General features: G+C 46.1%; 1 protein-coding gene across 1 annotated transcript in view; it reads right to left on the reverse strand.

Annotated features, from left to right (window-relative positions):
- Positions 1 to 8,169: 8,169 nt before the first annotated feature.
- The window catches only part of Olfml2a (olfactomedin like 2A), a 29,906-nt gene continuing 19,503 nt past the window's right edge, over positions 8,170 to 18,572 (reverse strand). The window contains exons 6-8 of the mRNA XM_057755538.1: positions 17,706 to 17,918; positions 14,671 to 14,853; positions 8,170 to 12,302 (exon numbers count right to left, since the gene is read on the reverse strand). Coding sequence (XP_057611521.1) covers positions 11,698 to 12,302; positions 14,671 to 14,853; positions 17,706 to 17,918 — 1,001 coding nt within the window. The 3' untranslated portion in view covers positions 8,170 to 11,697. The remainder of the gene's footprint in view (positions 12,303 to 14,670; positions 14,854 to 17,705; positions 17,919 to 18,572) is intronic.

An 18,572-nucleotide genomic window follows, 5' to 3' on the forward strand; every position in this document is an offset into this window, starting at 1 on the left:
ATGCTTCTCTATTTAAATTGTGTTAGAATACCCCTTAGGGCACAGAAGAGAGCACGTCACAGCCTCCCACTGCTCGTGTGTTCTAGCTTGACTGAGATTTCCCTATAGACTCTTCTGCATAGTTTACTTTCCCTTGGCCTGAAGAGTTTCTTCCAGAGTCCTCTGCATTATTGGTCATAAATGTATTTAACCTTGGGGGCTGGAGAGATGGCTCGGTGGTTAAGAGCATTGCCTGCTCTTCCAAAGGTCCTGAGTCCAATTCCCAGCAACCACATGGTGGCTCACAACCATTCGTGTGCAGGCATACACACAGATAGACTATTGTATACATAACAAATAAATAAATAAATAAATATTTTTAAAAAATGTCTTTAACCTGTTTTATCATGGAAACTTTTTCTTTATCTTTCAATTATGACAGATAGTTTTTCTGGGTATAGTAATTTGGCTTGGAAGCTGTGGTCATGCAAAGCCTGAAATATATTTCTCCAAGCCTGTTTGTATTTTAAAGCTTCTATTGACCAGTCAGCTAGTATTTTTATGGGCTTGCGTTAATATATGCCTTGAGCCGGGTGGTGGTGGCACGCAACTTTAATCCCAGCACTCGGGAGGCAGAGGCTGTGCATTTGAGGCCAGCCTGGTCTACAAGAGTTAGTTCCAGGGCAGAGAAACCATATATATACATACATACACACACATATATATATAATAATTTCAATATATATTGAAAAAACAATATGCCTTTATATTTCTTTTATATATATGCCTATATATTCATATATATGTGCCTTAATATTTCTATTTCACAACTTCTAATACATTTTTAAATTTAATTTAGTGTTTTATGTGATGTATGTAACAGGTTTTCTGTAATGCAATAATAGATGTAGGTTGTTATGCCCAGACCATGGAGTTCCCCAAAAACCAACTGGGAGACTGAGTCCTGTATGTAAAAGCAAAGAGCCTTTGTTCTTACTCAAGTTTGAACTCGGACTCTCCCTGTGTCTAATGTATTGGCGTTAGCTCTGTTGGTTTTTTTTTTTTTTTTTGGTTTTTCAAGACAGGGTTTCTCTGTGGCTTTGGAGCCTGTCCTGGAACTAGCTCTTGTAGACCAGGCTGGTCTCGAACTCACAGAGATTCACCTGCCTCTGCCTCCCAAGTGCTGGGATTAAAGGCGTGCGCCACCACCGCCCGGCTCTGTTGGGTTTTTATAATAGCAAAGGTTGGGGTGAGGGACTTCTAAGGTTCAGGACCCCTGATTGGCTGACATCTGTCTGAGGGGTGTGTGCTGGCAGGGGAGCCTATCTCCAATGGGTGGAATGTTAGGAATTTTCTTTGGGTGCTTTGTTCTGGGTGCTGGGTGATCTCAGTTTGTGGTCTTCCTTGGAACCATGTTTACCTTAGGGTAAATTACTGAGACTCAAGCCTCTATTGAGCTTCTTATGGCTGGGTCCTACATAGGTTTCTCCACCAAAGCAGTAAGCCAGATCAAGCTGAATTGAAAAAATAAAAGTTTATTTAAGATTCAACACAAGCCGGGCGGTGGTGGCGCACGCCTTTAATCCCAGCACTTGGGAGGCAGAGGCAGGCGGATCTTTGTGAGTTCGAGACCAGCCTGGTCTACAAGAGCTAGTTCCAGGACAGGCTCCAAAACCACAGAGAAACCCTGTCTCGAAAAAACCAAAAAAAAAAAAAAAAAAAAAAAAAAAATTCAATGCAATACCCAACAAAATCCCAGCAAAATTCTTCACAGACCTCGAAAGAACAGTATTCAAATTCATATGAAAAAGCAAAAAAAAAAAAAAAAAAAAAAACCAAAAAACAAAAAAACAACCCAGGATAGCCAAAACAATCCTGTACAATAAAAGAACTTCTGGAGGCATCACAATCCCTGACTTCAAACTCTACTACAGAGCTACAGTACTGAAAACAGCCTGGTATTGACATAAGAACAGACAGGAGGACCAATGGAACCGAATAGAAGACCCAGATATTAATCCACACACCTCCTAAAACTGAAAAGCTTCTGTAAAGCAAAGATTCAGTCAACAAGACAAAACAACAGCCTATGGAATGGGAAAAGATCTTCACTAATCCCACATCAGACAGAGGTCTTATCTCCAAAATATACAAAGAACTCAAGAAATTGGTCATCAAAAGAACGCATAATCCAATAAAAAAATGGAGTAAAGACCTAAACAGAGAACTCTCAACAGAAGAAAGTGACTGACAAACTGCCAATAGAGGCAAAACAGTCTTTTAAATTTCTTGCTTCTTGGAAAAGTCTGCTGGATACTAGGGGCCTATAGGCTGAAGACAGATGCCCCAATGGTATAGAAGAACTTTAGGTGACTGTCCAGGCAGTGAGATGCCTCTGTCAATTCTAGAATTTTGGAAGTTGCTTACAATGCACTTCCTGTTTACTTAGGTAATATCATATCCTTCTGGAGTCTTTGATGGAGTTGAAGAATTTATAGTTATATTTATAGTTTTCCTTAGTTATGATAAAAGTTAAAGTAGAGATAAATCTTGTTACTGTAATTCTTGCTTGATAACTGTTTTGTTATATATAATTTTACTATGTTAAATTTAAAGCCTTCCTTTTTGTTTAAACAGAAAAGGGGAAATGATGTTGGAGGTACTTCTCTCTGTGTGTTGCTTTTATTGGTTAATGAATAATGAAATGCTTTGAGCCTATGGCAGGGAACAGCAGAACTAGGTAGGGAAAGCTAGGCTATATGCTGGGAAAAAGAAGGGTGGAGTCAGAGAGATGCCATGGAGTTGCTGCCAGAGTCAGACATGCTGAAACTTTGCTGGTAAGCCACTGCCACATGGTGATACTCAGATTAATAGAAATGGGTTAAATTATATAAGAGTTAGCCAATAAGAAGCTAAAGCTAATGGGCCAAGCAGTGATTTAATTAATAGTTTCTGTGTGATTATTTCGGATCTAAGCTAGCTGTGTGGCTGGGAACCAACAAGCGACCTCTCTCCAACATTGAGGAAAGACCTTGCTCACCAGAATCTTGAACTACAGAAAAGGGGGTAGGGGGGTGTCTTTGGTCCAAGTTACCCAAAGTCTAGCTATGATCAGCCCTGTGTAAGGTGAGGGTTTATAGTTCCAGAGGCCTCAGAGCTTCAAGGATAGGGTCTAGCTTCCTGATATGGCAAGAATTCTGCAGCTGTAGAAAGCAAAGCCCATCTGAACATATCCAAGGGTGTCGTCTGCATAGGAGCTGGAGAGATGGCTCAGTGGTTTGGAGCACTGCTGCTCTTCCAGAGGTGCCAGGTTCAGCTTACAACTGCTGTAACTCCAGTTTCAAGAAATCTATTACCCCCTTCTGGTCTCCAAGGGCACCAGGAATGTCTACATACATGCAGGGAAAATACTCATACAAGCCGGGCGGTGGTGGCACACGCCTTTAATCCCAGCACTTGGGAGGCAGGTGAATCTCTGTGAGTTCGAGACCAGCCTGGTCTACAAGGTCTACAAGAGCTAGTTCCAGGACAGGCTCCAAAGCCACAGAGAAACCCTGTCTCGAAAAACAACAACAAAAAAAAAAAAAAAAAAAAAAAAAAAAAAAAAAAAAAAAGAAAAAAAAAAGAAAAGAAAATACTCATACCCATAAAATAAAAAATATATAAGTATTTTTTCAAAAGTGTACAAGGCAGGGTGGGTAACTAATCAGAGAAGCACTTCATCTTCATGGTGGTGTGTATCCAAACCACCATGACAAGAACCATTAAGACCAGGGTTCTGGGGATTGAATAGGCTTGCAATCCATTTTACCAGTGAACCACCTAACCAGTCCATTATTTTTGTTTTTCTTTGCAGTGCTGAGAGTGGAGCTCAGACCCTAGGGTATGCAAACCAAGTGTTACACCACTAAGAACCACACTCATTACCTTCTTAAACACAGGGCAGGAGGATGGTCTGGGGATTTAGCCAAAAAGTCACAAGTTAGCCGGGCGGTGGTGGCGCACGCCTTTAATCCCAGCACTCGGGAGGCAGAGACAGGCGGATCTCTGTGAGTTCGAGACCAGCCTGGTCTACAAGAGCTAGTTCCAGGACAGACTCCAAAACCACAGAGAAACCCTGTCTCAAAAAAACAAAAAAACAAACAAACAAAAAAAAGTCACAAGTTAGAATGCCCACACTGCCTGAATTCAAGTGGCATGCAGTCACTGTCTATTCGTGGTCATTGATACTAACTTTCTTTACTACTGCAAAATCCAGTTTTCTCCTCAAAATTAAAAACAATTGTTTTGCTTGGCTAACAACTTATAAGAGCTTATTTGGGAAAAAGAAGTATTTCCATAAAAGGAATGAGAACATTTGTAAGAAAGAGAGAAGCAAAGGGTTGGGAAGAAGACTGTGTCTGAAAACTCACTGGCCACGCCACAAAGCCTACAGAAAGGAGTTTGGATCTCAGAACCCACAGAAAACCTGGACACACTGTGGTTCTCCAGGAAGACGGGATGTGGAGACAGAAGAACCTCCAGAAGCCTGTAGGCCAATTAGCAGCAAGGAGCTGCTGTCTAGAGCAAGACAGAAGCTGGGAGTAGTGACCACTCTAACCCCAGCACTGAAGAGTTAGAGGTAGGTGGGTTTTGTGAGTTTACCAGCCTGGTCTATATAGGAAGTTCCAGGACAGCCAGAGCTAAATATTTCCTATTTCAAAAGACCAAAAACAGAAACAAATGCCAGGCAGTGGTGGCACACACCTTTAATTCTAGTACTTTGGAAGCAGAGTCAGGCAGATCTCTGTGAGTTCAAGGCTAGCCTTGTCTACAGAGTGAGTTCCAGGATAGGAGAAAAAAAACCCAGAAACTAAACAGTGGAAAGACAAGGGCTGACACCCACAGGTGGTCTATTGCCCTTTACATGTGTCATGGCACCCACACCACCACACAAGCCCCCACACATTAGATAGGTAGATAGATAGAGAGACCTAAGGAATAGAGAGGTATCCTGAGTTGAGAGGCAAAGATGATGGAGAAGACAGTCCAAGTGACTGGCATTTGAGGCAGTGGTCTCAAAAGTCACCTGAGGGAGGCTGGAGAGATGGCTCAGAGGATAAGAGCACTGACTGCTCTTCCAAAGGTCCTGAGTTCAATTCCCAGCAACCACATGGTGGCTCACAACCATCTGTAATGGAGTCTGGTGCCCTCTTCTGGCCTGTAGGCGTACACACAGACAGAATATTGTATACATAATAAATAAATAAATACATAAAAAAAAGTCACCTAAGGCCACTTCCCAGTTCATGACACTGATTCTCCAGAAAACATTTTTTCTTCTTCTTGCTTCTTTTTCTGTAGCATGAATAATAAAAACTGAGAGACAGGTATTGGGGTTCAAGATGAAAATCAGAAAAGCAAAACAGCCAAGCAATGATCTGTACAAGCTGCCCCACTCCACCCCCAACCCCTTCCCCTTGCTGAGGCAAGCAGATCTTCTGCTTTCAGCCTGAGGCCCTTCCTTTCCATCCGTCTCCCAAAGAAGTAGCTGCTGTCGTGACTCCTCTCCTTCCCCCTCCATTTCTCTCTCTCTCTCTCTCTCTCTCTCTCTCTCTCTCTCTCTCTCTCTCTCCTTCTTTGCTCTTCTCCCTTCCCCCTTCCTCCTTTTCTCTTTTCCCTCCATAACCCACTAAATAAATACCCAACCTCACTCTGCATGGTGTGCCTATCCATCAGTCTCTCACCTGCAAGGCTGCAGCTCCTCATAGGACTGGCTGCCCCACCAAGGTCTCTCACCTGCTGCGTGGCTCCCTGCCTGGAATCCGCTGCCCAGGGAACAGTGTGTTTTACTTTTACCATAACAGGCATGCTCGTGGTTTACTGCAGAAAACTGATGGAGACTCAAACCTGAACTCATGTACAGGAAGATATATGAGACCTTTTTCTAGAATTAGTTAGTACTCTATATGACCCTTAATATCATGACAAAAAGTTTAATACGTGTGTGTATATGTGTGTATGTCTTATAAATCTTATACCTTAAGAAAAGCTGCTAAAGGATTAATATAAAACCAAAGGATTATAAGATTAGTAGCAATAACATAAATAGTCCTTAAATATTTGGGTTTTTTTTTCTGTCCCATATCAGGTGGCTCTTCCGACATGAAACAGAGATTTTGGATTTCACTTTAATAAGCATGCTTGGGTTTAGAGAAGGAGAGAGCCACACTCCAACTCCAAAGCCAGCTTTAGTCTTTAAGTGGACTGGGATTACAGAAAGACCATTTGCACTATATGTCTGTAGAGAACAGCAGAAACGAACATTTGGGAAGATTATGAAATTTTATCCTGTTGGAAATGTGATATACTTTTACTCTTGAGACATTTTTTTTTCTGGATGATTTGTCCAATGGTCTTCAAATTCCTCTACCAAGGCTGGGTGACTGTAGCCAAGCCCTGAGCCTCCTTTATTAAGGGATTAAAGGCATGTGACTCCCTAGGATTAAAGGTGTGAGCCACCATCACCAGGATCTGTTTCTGCACTGATCTTGCATAGCCCAGGGTGGCTTTGAATTCACATCTGCCCCTGTCTCCGAATTCCTGGGATTAAAGGTGTGTGATACCACTACTTGGCCTCTAGAGGCTGTTTTACCTTCTGATCTTCAAGCAAGCTTTACTTATTAAAACATAAGTAAAATATTACTATATTTTTCTGTCCCACTTCCCATCTTTGATCCCTGAGGAGGGGCACATAGAAGTTGTTTCTCTAGGCATGGTGGCACATATTTTAAATCCCAGCACTCTGGAGGCAGAGGCAAGCAGATCTCTGCAAATTTGAGGACAGTCTGGTTTACATAGTGAGTGAGTTCAAGGCCAGCCACAGTGTCAGAGTGAGAAAAAAAAATATTTCTGCAGTGGCACATAAAGTGGGAAATGGCGAAGAAAAAAACAAAACAAAAACAACAACAACAACAAAACAACCAGAGTTTTTACCCTGTTATATTCCACATTGCACAGTTGGTTGGTTTCGAGGGACAGGAAAGCAATCAGTCCTCAGACTAAACTTTTGTTGTTGCTGTTTTGAAATAAGTTTTTTCTTTCTTTTTTGACAGGGTCTTCCTGTGTAGCCCAAACTGGCCTCAAAGTCAAGATCCTCCTGCCTCAGCCTCCTGAGTGGATGCATGCCCAGCTCTAATGTTTTCTTTTTTAGGCTATTAAAGATTGTGCTGGTTAGTTTTTGTCAAATTGGGAGGAGGGAGCCACAGCTGAAGAACTGCCTCCATCACGTTGGCCTGTGGGATTGGTGAGGGAAGGTCAAGGCCCCTGTAGGTAGAGCCAGCCCTGGGCTGTGCCAGAAAGGCTGAGCAAGTCCTCAGGGACTCTTCCACAGCTCCTGCCTCCAGGTTCTTTCCTTGAGTCCTGCCCTGACTTCCCTCGCTGATAAACTGTTACCTGGACGCAAGAGAAAATATACCCTTTCCTTTCCAAGTCGTTTTTTGATCCCACTGACACAGACTAACTAGGACAAATATACTGCTGGACATGATCGTTCACACCTGTATCCACTCAAGGGACAAAGGAAGAACCAAGAATTAGGACCATCGTTGGAGTCATACCAACTTTGAGGCCAGCCTGGGTCAAAAAAAGTTATTAAATATATATGATATGATAAGGATACAGACCAGAAATGTTTGTTTGCTTTCTTGCTTCCTTCTTGTGTGATGCTGGAATAACAGCCAGGCCCTCTATGCTGTAGGGAGTAGAATGCCACGGAGCTACACCCCAGTTGTAGATCACAGTACTTAAGACTTTTTCCTTAGTATTTTTGTCCCTCTTGTTTCAAGACTGGGTTTTTTTCTTTCTTTTTCTTGTTTTTCAAGACCGGGTTTCTTTGTAGCTTTGGAGCCTGTTCCAAAACTAGCTCTTGTAGACCAAGCTGGCCAGGAACTCACAGAGATCTGCCTGCCTCTGCTTCCTGAGTGCTGGGATTAAAAGCGTGTGCTAACACAGCCTGGCCTTACTTAAGATTTTTAAATCAAGCTTTCAGGTTTTTTGTTTAAATTGTTTTTCTCGAGACAGGGTTTTTCTGTGTAGCCCTGGCTGTCCTGGAACTTGCTTTGTAGACCAGGGTGGCCTCAAACTCTGAAATCGGCCCGTCTTTGCCTCCCAAGTACAAGAATCAAAGGCGTGCACTGCCATGTTCAGCTGTATTCATGACTTTTATTTATGTATATGCCACACTGTTGCAAAAAGATCTTGGTGCACCTTAATAAGATAGATGAAATACAGTAGAATAAAAATAAATCAGGGTAAAGGTACATACAAAAGACTAGAATGAAGCCAGTTAAATGCTCAAAATGATCGCAAACTTGTCTTTGAGCTTCCTATTGGCCCAAACCAAGAAAAACAAAACATAAACCATGACTACTTACAACAGTTAGTTAGGGGCTTTGGTTTAAAGAGACCTAGGTTGGATCTCACTTCTACATGTTACATACCTGGCCCTGAGCACACTGCTCAACTTCTCGGAACTTGTGGCTCATAACCCATGAGAGAAATCTTGGGGGTTCCAGGGTGGATTGGTGAGACTACAGTTCGAGGGGACTCCTAATTCTGCAGGTGCAGGGAAGGCTCCTGAAGTCCTCTGTCCTCACTAAGCCTTAGTCCCAGCTGTCTCAGGAATTTAATGCCCCTCCCAGGCTTAGGGAAGAGCAGCATGGAAGAGACAGGCTCCCCATTCCCTGAACCTGGACTGGACACACAGTGCCCTGCACCGCACCACAAAGGTTCTCTGATGCAGCAGGGAGAATAGTTCCCTACAGGACCCCACAGTTGTTCCCGCCTTTTGTGCTGCCCCAAGGTGGAGGTCATCTCCCCCTACCCCGCTAGAGTGGGATTCAAAGACTGAGGGGCTGGAGTGGCTCAGTGATCCAGCACTTGCCTAGCACCCCCAACACCCTTCAAGGTCTGGCAATCTCTGGAGAGGAATTAGTGATGGAAGCCAAAGCTCCTTACCTCTAGAGTTGTTCAGACACTAGATGGTTTGCCCTTGTAAAAAGGTCAGTGGGCAGTTCTATACAGCCCAGGCCTTGCCTCCTAGGAAGTACCCATTGCCCAACATAGTACACACCAAGGTACGTGTGTGCATGTATGTGGTGTGTGTGAAGGTGTCTGTGAGTTTGTGTGTGTGGTAGCGGGAGGAACATTTCCTTTAGAGCTCACAAACTGGCAAACTCAAAACTCCTTCCCTGCTTTTCATCACCAACAGGACAAAATCCAGTCAGAATTCGTGTTAGAATTTTCTTGGCTCTGTTAGATTACACCATTTTGTTCTAGACTTGGCTAGCTGTATCCACTCCTTGGCTTGGCACCCAAAGCTCTGTACAAGCTGACTTTTCTCATGGCCATCTTGAATGGCTGCAGCTAACATCCCTTCTGGAGCTTGCTGCCAGCGTGGCATGAAGATGGCAAAAAGCATGCTCTGAGGAGCCCTGAACCCCTCGCTCTGCCAGAGACCGCATTGCTGTGTGATCATAGGCAAATTCCTCCGTGTCATTGCCTCCACATGCCCGTGGGCCTTGTCTGTTGAGGACACCGATGATTCTCAGATAACAGTAACAGGTTACTTTCCATTGCCAGCCTATGTGACAGGTGACTCACCTGGCATCCAGTGTGACTATCTATAAATGAAGAAATGAACTGTATTACCACAGAGCACACAAAGGCTGAAAGCAGAAGGGACCTTAAGGATGACTGGTCACTATGGCAGGCCCTTGTCCCGCCCCTGGAAACTATGCCATGTGTGTTTACTCTTCAAACCAGTGTGTCCTGGTGTTCCCGCAGAGTGCTGCAGCTGCCTCAGCACCTCTCACATGGTTGGGCTATGACATCACAAAACACACAGTCTTGAAAAAAAAAACAAACCCACACCCAGGACCAAGGGAAAGGTCAGGGTGTGCACAGGCTTTGGGGGGAGGGAGGGTAGGAACAGGGGATTCCAAGTTCTCTAAAGAGGCTGGAAGGGGAGCCTGTGGTGGTCAGCTGGGTGTGGCTACCACTATGAGTCAGACCTGGCTGGGCTGGGTGTCACTGTCCCTCTTTATTTCAGGGTGAGTTATTCCTTAAGCAAAACATCACCCGGCAATGTCTGGAGGAAATGAAGTCTACAGACAGCCTAAATCTGCCTAACAGCACTGAACAGTGGGCAGCTGGTACCCACTGCAGGTATCTTAGGAGTGGGCCCAGGGTCCGGGTAGGGGTCATTGGTAGAAACCTTCAAAGGTGCTGAGGGTCTGTAGGAGAGTACAGGGCTTTCCCAAAGGATTCCACCCCATACCCTAGAACTGTTGGGACTTATATTTTCTTTCTTTCTTTCTTTCTTTCTTTCTTTCTTTCTTTCTTTCTTTCTTTCTTTTTTTTGGTTTTTTGAGACAGGGTTTCTCTGTGGTTTTGGAGCCTGTCCTGGAACTAGCTCTTGTAGACCAGGCTGGTCTCGAACTCACAAAGATCCGCCTGCCTCTGCCTCCCGAGTGCTGGGATTAAAGGCGTGTGCCACCACCGCCCGGCTGGGACTTATATTTTCTTTGGTAAAACAAGGAGATGGCAAAAACGTTTCTCTACATCTTTAAAAAGAATGTCCAAAGTGGTCATAAGTGGCTTAAATGGTCATGTTCTCAGGCCTACCTGTGTCTGGAGATTCTGAGCCACAAGCAGCCCCAGGGCAGCTGCCAATCTCCTTGTAGGATAGCTTATACAATTGTATGTCCATAACCCCGTGAATTCTCTCAAAGAAAATCCTGGTGTTGAGACTCCAGGCTATTTTTCCCTGCTTCTACTTCCTGGTTTTGTCCTGCAACCTAACAAGGCCCAAGGTCTCTTCTGAACCCCTCTGTCCTGTATTTCCCAGATTCCCTACTGAATCTACTGAATTGAACTAGCTCAGGATGGACAAGGAAGAGGAAGCCTGTTCTGTCTTGGGACCACCTTTCCAGAAACAAAGGCCTTACTCCTGGCAATCCCTGAGTGTGAGCAGACTAGCTTTGAAGGCCCATAAAGAACCCCAGGCCCAACCTTTGGGAAGGGATAGGGAAGGAGCCAAGGCCTATTGGGTGGCCAAGGCCAAGCAAGGCTTCTGGTACAGGAGAAGCTCAGACCAGCACCCTACCCTGCCACAGCTGAGTTGCCTATTCCTTCTCAGCTGCTGAGAACGCAAGGAGCAGGAAGACAAGAAGTAGCTATGGAGGGAGGCAATGCTTGCTTCAGGGTGTGGTTCCTGCTCTGTGGCTGACCACAGGTCAAGAGGCTCTGGGCTCAAGGTCACCAGCATCAACCAGAAGAGGGGCCTGGAGCTCCAGAGCATCAGCACAGAGGACCCAGAGACCTCAGTGGGAAGGGTCCTGGAGAGGGGACGAACTAGACGAGGTCATCTCATCTATAAAACGTGGCTATCGTGAGAACACAGCTTGCCCTACTGTGACTGAGATGTTGCTCCGGGGGGCTTCAGTCACCTCCTCTGCTCAGTGGGCTTAAGGATCTCCGCCTCCATGGGAAGCAGCAAGAAGAGTCAACAGGGTAAATGCAGGAAAAGCCCTCAGCACAACAATCTGCAGGGGAAGCGAGTGTCACCTGCTAACACCTGCCCAGGACACCCCCAACTGATACTGACGGCAGTTGCAGGAGTTGCTAGGGACGGCCCCCACTCCTCCGCTGCCCTCCCCTGTGAACATAGGTGCCCATTCAGATCACAAAGTGGAGGGTGTAGGTGAGCTGGTGGCCATTGTCCCAGGCGTACAGCATCCTCTCCTTGGGGTTGTAGTCAACTTGAGTGGTGTAGGAATACTCATTGAGGAAGGGCAGCTGTGGGTGAGCATCAGTGCCTGTGTGGGTGTCGAAGGCATAGGCCACCTGGCCGTCGTGCTGGTTGTAAGTATCCACAGCGTACAGGATACCACACACCAGGAAGCAGTTCCCATAGGAGTTCCTCCTCAGCCGTGTCTTCCACGTGGTCTCTTGGTGCATAGAGAGGTCTCGGGGGTCTAGGCGGCTCAACACAATCACCTCATGCTGGGCTTCATCTCGCTCATCCACAACTGGGTAGATGACCCAGAGACCACTCTCGTCTATAGCAAAATCTATGTCTGAGTGGCCACGCCACTTCCAGGGTGTGGTGTCCTCGTAGACCACATCAGGCAGCATTGCCCAGGAAGCCACAAAGCGCTGGCGCAGGTCATATTTGATGATGTTCTTGGTGAATGCACGGTTGTAGTAGAAGGCGCCTTGGTACACCACATGGCCCGTGCCTATCCAGTTGTAGGGTAGCTTGTACATGTTACTCCACCGCCCTGCGTATGGAAAGGAGAGGGTCACACCAGAGTACCCTGGGCAGCCCCAGCCCACGTGTGCTGCGTAGTTTGACACAATCTAGAGGAACTGCCCAGACTGGCCTGTGGCCACATCTGGGAAAATTGTCTTGCTTGATGATGGTTGTGGGAGGGCCCAGGCCGCTGTGGGTGGTACCGCGCCTAGGTTACTAAAGCTTTTCATGTAGCTTTCTACATGAAAGGGTTTCTATGTAGCTTTGGAACCTGTCCTGGAACTAGCTCTTGTACACCAGGCTGGCCTTGAACTCACAGAGATCCACCTGCCTCTGCCTCCCGAGTGCTGGGATTAAAGGAGTGCGCCACCAACACCTGGTTTCCCCCCACCCCCTTTTTTAAGGATTTATTTATTTATTATGTATACAGAGTTCTGCCTGCACGTATGCCTGCATGCCAGAAGAGGGCACCAGATCTCATTACAGATGGTTGTGAGCCACTATGTGGTTGCTGGGAATTGAACTCAGGACCTCTAGAAGAGCAGCTTGTGCTTTTAACCTCTGAGCCATCTCTCCAGCCCACCAACCCCGTGTTCTATCTCAGAGACTTTGCATATGATGTTCCTTGAGTCAGGTTTGCTATTCCCTATTGAACCTGTCTCTCAGTGTCCTTAGCCAGCGTGACTTCCCTAGACTCTGTGAAGGGCCTCCCCTAACCCTCTGTCTTAGTTCTTGCCACATCCATCAGCCTATGAGCTGCTCCAGACACCACAGAACAAGTCAATTTTGAGCTTAGAAAGAATGTTAGCTGTTAGGATCGTGCTGGCCCCTGTCACCTGGCAGGATGCATCAGGCAGTACCCAGGCCAGGCCAGGCCAGGGTTCTGTGGCTGCTGTCATTACATAGACTGTATGCAGGTGCAAAAGGTCCCTTTAAGAGACGAACTCTGCCCATTCCTGCTCTCTTTCCCACTGCTCTTCTGAAGAGGCAAGCTGGTCCTTGCTCTTCCTCTCCTATCCTCCCCCCCAATTCCCTTTATCTCAATAAAACTCCCACACTCCCATGTAGGGGCTGGCAAGATGTCTCAGTGGTTAAGAGCACTGACTGCCTGATCTTCCAAAGAACCTGGGTTCAATTCCTAGCACCCACATGGCAGTTCACAACTTTCTGCAACTATAGTTCCAGGGGATTTGACATCTTCATGTATACATACATGCAAGCATAACACCAAAGCATGTAAAATAAGAATAAATAAGTCATTTAAAATGTTTAAAAACAACACAAACAAACAAAAACTCCCATGTAAGCTTTGCCTGCATGGCATGTCTGCACCTCACCCATCTTGGGCTCTCACCTGCCACGCAGCCCCTTGGCCCACCAAGGTTCCTCTCCCACCATTTTACAACATTAGCTATTTCAGGACATTTTCTAGAATCCCATGGCTCTCAGGATGGGATTGAGTGGGTGCAGTCCAGTGCATGACAGCATGCTGCTTCTGTGAGGAACACCTTCCCTTCTTTCTCCTGTAAAGCCCCCGAACGCCCCCGGGGAAGCCTTCCTATGTCTCCACACTCTTCCCACAGATACTGAACTAGACTGCCCTAGGTTGTACCACGATTGCCCCCTTATGCCTTCGCCTCCTCTAGAATATGGATTTCTGTAAGGTGAGACAGTCTTAATGACCTTTCCCCTGTCCTGCCCCAGATCTCATAATCAAAAATTGTCCTCCTTATGCCAACATCCCCCTGTGGGCATTGCCCAGAGTCACAAGTCTTCTAGGGCCCGAGGCCTGCTTTCTTGGAGGGCAGGCAACAATCTCGTGGATTTAGGAAGATTCATAAACGTGAGTGGACACTGAGCTAGATAGTTTTTGTTTGTTTGTTTGTTTGTTTGTTTGTTTGTTTGAGACAGGGTCTCACTATGTAGCTCTAGCTGTTCTGGAACTCACTACGTAGACCAGGCTGGTCTCTAAATTACAGAAATTCAGGTTGGCCTCTGTCTCTTGAGTGCTGGGATTAAAGGCGCCTGACTTCCTTTGATGATGGATACGGAAGGACGAGCCACATGAACCCTTTCCTCCCAACTTGCTTTTGGTCATGAAGCAATAGAAAGCCTAACTAAGACAGACAGACACAGACAAGTGCACAGAACACTCAGCAAGTGGAAGTTTGATAGCAGATCACACCCGTGATGTCATGAGGCAGGGCCACACTCTCTCCTTTGTCCCTGCATTCAGTTCTCAGCAGTGGGTGACAGGCTTCCTTAGGGCAGGAGGCTACCTGGAGGACAGGCTGGGCACTGGAAACCACAGGCACAGGAAGGCTGAGTCTTATGGGACACCCTTGTCACAGGCCAGCCACACTCTTCTCCCTCCCCTCTTCTACAGTTTTCCTGACCTTGTTTGAAATTTTCCAGGTTCCGAAACTCCACCAGGCTGTTTCCATAGTAGTAGTTGGTGACATAGATCCTGTCATCTAGAGCTGCAGGGTCCTTCATCCAAGCCCCTTCATGGCGCCCATAACTGTGGTGCTTCACAGGGGGGTCCACAGCTCGGAGGGTGCCCTCACAGCTGTCCTTACCTGTGAGGAGCAAAGGACACAGCATTTGATACACACAGCCACCAGTTCCAAGCCAGAGCACTGGGTGTAGGAAGATGGTCCAAGTCCATCTTTTCAAGACAGGGTTTCTCTGTGTAGCCCTAGCTATCCTGGAACTGACTCTGTAGACCAGGCTGGCTCCAAACTCAGAGATCCTTCTGTCTCAGCCTCTGGAATACTGGGTACCATGCCTGGCTTATTCCAGTTTACTTTAATTCTCTCAAAGGTTTTGTTGGTGACCTTTGGCATATGAGCAAAACAATGCCTGATCACTGGAAAAAGCAGGAACAGCCAGAAAGAAGAACAGAGAAGATGCATACCATTCAAAACTCCAGCATCCACTCTTTGTGAAAATAAAACACAAAAAAAGAGGTTCATCTCAGAGAAGCAGAAACTAGAACGGTGGGGCGTGGTGGGCTTGGGAGACGCTGACCAAAACTTCAGAAGTACCGCCTGACAGAAGATGAGTTCAGGGTGTCTCCTAATACTTGAAAATTGAGGCTGGTTGTGGGCGAAATGCCTGTAACCCTCGAACTGTGGAGGCTGAGGTAGGAAGACAGCCATTGCTGAAAATTTGAGGCCAGCCTGGGCTATATAGTGCCAGACCAGTCAGCTACATGGCAAGACCGTGCCTCAAAAAGGAAGGAAAGAAGTGGGGTGGTGGTGGCATATGTGATTAATCCCAGCACTTGGGAAGCAGAGGCAGGTGGATCTCTGAGTTCAAGGCCAGCCTGGTCTGTAGAGTGAGTTCCAGGACAGCCAAGACATAGAGAAATCCTATCTCAAAAACAAAAACAAACAAAAACAACAAAACAACCCCCTCCAAAAAAATAAAGAGGAAAGAAAGGAGGAGGGAGGACAGTTCTAAGAGGAATTCTAGTATACACAGCAACTTCTGAATATATGGTCTTTCCTTCCCTGTCTTCCTTCCTTGCATGAGATCATGCAGACTTTTAAAAAGTGATCCTTCTGCATACATGGCTTTCTGTATCCTGTTTTCTCCTGCCGCTGACCAATTTCTCACATCACTAGTCTTTTAAGGATGGGACGTCTGGGTCCTCCTGCCACCACCAGACAGCCGTAGCCTTTAATTTACCCACACTCCCCATCCCCAGTTTCAGTCCTGTAGGTTATTTCCAGTTTTCTGGCACCAGGAACTGTGTTGGGAGGAAGCCATACTAGTTGCAACTGCTGTCCACATTGCTTGTGGGTCCTTCTGGAAAGACAGGCGTGAAAGAGCTGACACAGAGCCAGAGCAAGGAAGGGTCTGAAGGCTTGTAATCACAGGCGGTCACAGCCCTTCAGAAGGACTGACCCATGCGTTACTGAGGACAATGTCTACTGTGTGACACAAATTATAGCTATCAATGTGAACATAAAGACAGACAAAGAGCCAGGCATGGTAGCACATGCCTTCAATTGCAGTATTCAAGATGCAGAGGTAGACGGATCTCTGAGTTGGAGGCCAGCATGGTCTACAGAGTGAGTTCCAGAATAGCCATGGCTACACAGAGAAACCCTTTCTCAAAAAAAGCAAAAAAAAAAAAAACAAAAAACCCAAAACAAAACAAAAAACAAAAGAACGAAAACCAAAACAAATGAGCAAACAAATGCAGAAACCAAAAACCAACAACAAAATAAAATAAACAAAGAAAAAAAACCAGCCAAAGAGCACTGGGGGTGCAGCTCAGAGGTGGTAGCTGGGCCCTGGGCTCAGTCCTGACACCTTGGAACCCAAACAAAACAGACTGAAAAGAGGACCTAAGAAAGCTATCAGTGGCTGGATTTAGTGGTAGGTTTCCAGTTCACGTTTTAAAAGAATTTATTGCAACTATACCTGTTTAACAGTCACGTTAAATGTTGGCCTTTTTTTCTGCAAAGGCTCCTGGAATAACTATGTTAGGTTAGGAGGGGACAAACTTCTACCCCATAGTCTTTCTTTTTCTACATAATTCTTTTTAAAGCACAAGCTCAAGCTAAGAGTGCTTGCTGCTGTGCAGTCTTGAGGATTGTGTTTGGAGCCCAGCACAGTTCTAGCAAGTGGGGCACCCCTCCACACCTGTTGTTCTGCTGGAAGCTCTGCCTCAGGTCCCCTCCTCCCTCTCCAAACCCTGCTCCCCTCCCCCAGGCTGCTAAAGACCCCGCCTACAGGGTATTTAAGCTCTGGTCCATAGAACTGCCATGAGATTGATTTCTCCTCTTTCCCAGAGATCACCTGGGAATACTTTGCTCGGATAACCCTGGTCCTTTACCTTTAATTTGGGTTGATTTGGCTTACTGTTTTGGTAGAGAAACCCAATACTGGGAATTCAAAAATGTTTATCCCCTGTGACCCCAGTTCTGAGGGGTACACAGACAGCTTTGCTGGAATTTTCTGACTTTCAACCTAGTCAGGAAAACACAAGCCATAGGTTTAGGGAGAAACCTTGCCTCTAAAAAAGAAATAGAAAGTGATTGAAAGTCTCTCTCTCTCTCTCTCTCTCTCTCTCTCTCTCTCTCTCTCTCTCTCTCTCCTTCTCCCCCCCTCCACACACACACACTCTCACACACACTCCTTTTAAAAAATAATAAATTTCGAAGTATGCCAGGCGTGGGGACACGTGTCTATAACGCCAACACTGAGGAGGCTAAGGCAGGAGGGTGTGAGCTCCAGCACAGCCTGAGCTACAGTGAGACACTGCCTCAAAATAACTAAAACCCAAACAACAACAAACCAAACAAAAAAAATCAACAATTTGATAAAAAAACATTCTTGGATCAATAGCCAAACAAGACATGAGCTGGATTTAGTCATAAGCTGACTGAGTTTTCTGACTCTTAGGAGACTTACCCACCTTGGCTTGGGACTTCTGGATGCAAAGGTGGCTCAGTGTGCCAGGGAGTGGTGGCAGGACTTGGGGTGGAAGTAGAGATGTGAGGAGCCAAGCTGGGTCCTTCTGAAGCCTTCAGCATGACTGCATTATGTTTGGCGGAGTTTGGTTCTAGAAGCTTGGCCTCCATCTTGGGTGGTACTTTCTCCAGCCAGGAAGTGCCCTTGAGGGTGTTGTCTGTGGAGAGGGGATGACTTAGTGGCCATGCCCCAGAAGTGCGGATGCAGAGCTTTGTCACAGAGCTCCTCGGGGTCTTCTCTGACCATGGAGGAGTTGAAAGGCCTCAAGTAGGAGATGGGTAGACTTCCTGGTCCACAGGAGAGGACTTTCTCATGAGCACTCTGGCCTGGGGCCCAGCTTTGCCACTCCCTTCCTGGGTGAGTTTTTAAAGAGCAAGCCCTTACCTCCTCGGGTTTGCACCTCTGTAAAATGAGTATCCTAACCATAGTGCTGATTAGAAGAATATGTTTATAAGACATTTGTACTGATTCTGCAAACAGGTGGTGGCAAATACAAGGTTCTTTTTTTCTTCTAAGTGTTCCAACTCTGTCATGCCTTAAACTTAGTTCCACAGGCAAAACTCCTTGTTTAGGATTGTAGACTCTCTCTCAGTCACCTTCCTGGGAATCTCGATAGCCTTGAACCTCCTTCAGTAGTGTCTGTGACCTCAATCAAGGAAAGGATGGATACAGCTAGTGTCTTGTCAATTCTAGAGCACAGATCTCTGCCCTCGCTCATTTCAGACACTTACTTCTCTAGCTGTATTTGTACCTTCCAGGTCTCAAGTGCTAGTACAGGCTCAGCTGAGTGGGTTACTCTTTGCCTGCAGTT

Source organism: Chionomys nivalis, chromosome 22 (assembly GCF_950005125.1).
Source record: "Chionomys nivalis chromosome 22, mChiNiv1.1, whole genome shotgun sequence".
NCBI classification, from domain to species: Eukaryota; Metazoa; Chordata; class Mammalia; order Rodentia; family Cricetidae; genus Chionomys; species Chionomys nivalis.